General features: G+C 48.7%; 1 protein-coding gene across 1 annotated transcript in view; it reads right to left on the reverse strand.

Annotated features, from left to right (window-relative positions):
* ADCY8 (adenylate cyclase 8 (brain)) overlaps positions 1–145 on the reverse strand; it is a 134670-nt gene extending 134525 nt beyond the window's left edge. Inside the window, 1 exon segment of the mRNA XM_009323358.1 lies at positions 123–145. Within this exon segment, the coding sequence (XP_009321633.1) occupies positions 123–145 (23 nt within the window).
* Positions 146–1637: the final 1492 nt, after the last annotated feature.

Below are 1637 nucleotides of genomic sequence, written 5' to 3' on the forward strand. Positions count from 1 at the left end.
GGTTCCCTGCTCCAGGGGGGCCTCTCCGTGTGTCACTTCAGTTTCTCCAAGCTGCACTTCTATAGGTTCCCCAGACTGTCCCGCAGTGCCTAGCAGATTCGTCCATCCGTTGCGCTAAGCGAGGGCCGATGCTGAAGTCGGGCATTCCCCTGCCTAGGCACAAGGGAGAGCCGCCTTGCGCCTCGCTTGGGAGTTAGCTAGCGCTCTTGCCCAGGGTGGGGGAGCCTTGGGAACCACTCCATCTCTGCCTGGGCGAGCTCAGACCCTCTGCGAAAGGTGCTGTCGCTACCAGGACTATGGCTCTAACCACCCTGTGTTAAGTGAGTGTGTTTGTATGTTTGATGGCTCCTATCCTGTCAGCATTTGCATTAAAGCCACTGGATAAAGAACAGAAACTGTCCCGTGCACAGAGACTGGAGTTAGAGCCACTCCCCACTCCCCCATTTTGGCAGATGAAATCGTCCCTGCTCCTCTGCTTGTGGGCTCTGTCTGTGCCACCAAACCTGGATGCTTTGTGCACAGTGGCACAGCCTGGAGAAGAGGGGTAGGAGGTAGCCGTCTTTACCTCCCCATCCCTCCACTGCCCAGAATAAACCTTGTTAAAGTGGCTGAACCCTGTCCTGGGGGAAAGGCAGTTTTGGAGCTGAAACCCTGCCGCTAGAAGCAGCCGAAACAGAAATAGTCTACACAACAGACTATTGCAAGTTAAGGGAGAGGTGTTTTCTTTGTGTTTCAAAAGACAAGAGTGATGCCTGCTGAATTCTTTGAGATAAATGTGCAGCTGCCTTCTGTGTGTGGACAGAGGCACTGCCTGGGAGCTGTGCTACCCCACACGGAGGTCTGGCTTCTGTTGGGAATCCGGGTGCTTGAAAATGGCATGTGATGCTTGACTTTCAGTGGGCCGGAGCCTCCATGAACACTCCTCTGACTGTCATTATTTAATTCACTTTTTATTATTATTGTAAGGAAGGCATGGAGATTTAGGAAGGATTTCACTGATTGTTTCTGTATTTGCACTACAATGGATCTGGGGACTCCAGCCAAGTCTGTGTCCCATGTGTGAGGCAGGTTTTGTACAGATATAAGCAGAGGAAATTCTTGTTCTCGAGAGCCCAGATAAGGAATGAGTGGTGCTTTTGTGAACAGGGATGGGTCTTTCCTGTGGTTCAGCATGACCCTGCTAACGTGGAAAGGGTTAATATTAGCTTCACAATAATAATAGAGACCCACATCCTTACTCCTAGATAAATCCCATGGAAATCGCAGCACTACTTGGAGATGAAAAAGTTACTCTAAGTGGGGAAGTCTCATATAAAGACATATATTTCTTTTATAAAAGAAATTATAATTATTAGTGGTATTACCCCAGAGCACAGCAAGAAAGCATCTTGCTCATTCTGATTGCTCAACACAAATCATGCTAAATCAAAGGAAAAGGAGACAAATATGTACTGCAGCTTAAGGAGACACCCATTCAAAAGAGGTAAGATGAAACCAAGATAGGCAGCTCTCAGTTCTCTAATGTTGCTGTAATCGCTGTATCACACTGCTGGAAGGGTCCTTGGGCCCCATGGCAGAGTGAGCTCTAACTCACCATCGTTCCTGTAATGGAGGCTCTGTTCTTCCCCAGGCAGTCT

This window comes from Pygoscelis adeliae, unplaced genomic scaffold, assembly GCF_000699105.1.
Source record: "Pygoscelis adeliae isolate BGI_AS28 unplaced genomic scaffold, ASM69910v1 Scaffold103, whole genome shotgun sequence".
Classification (NCBI taxonomy): Eukaryota; Metazoa; Chordata; class Aves; order Sphenisciformes; family Spheniscidae; genus Pygoscelis; species Pygoscelis adeliae.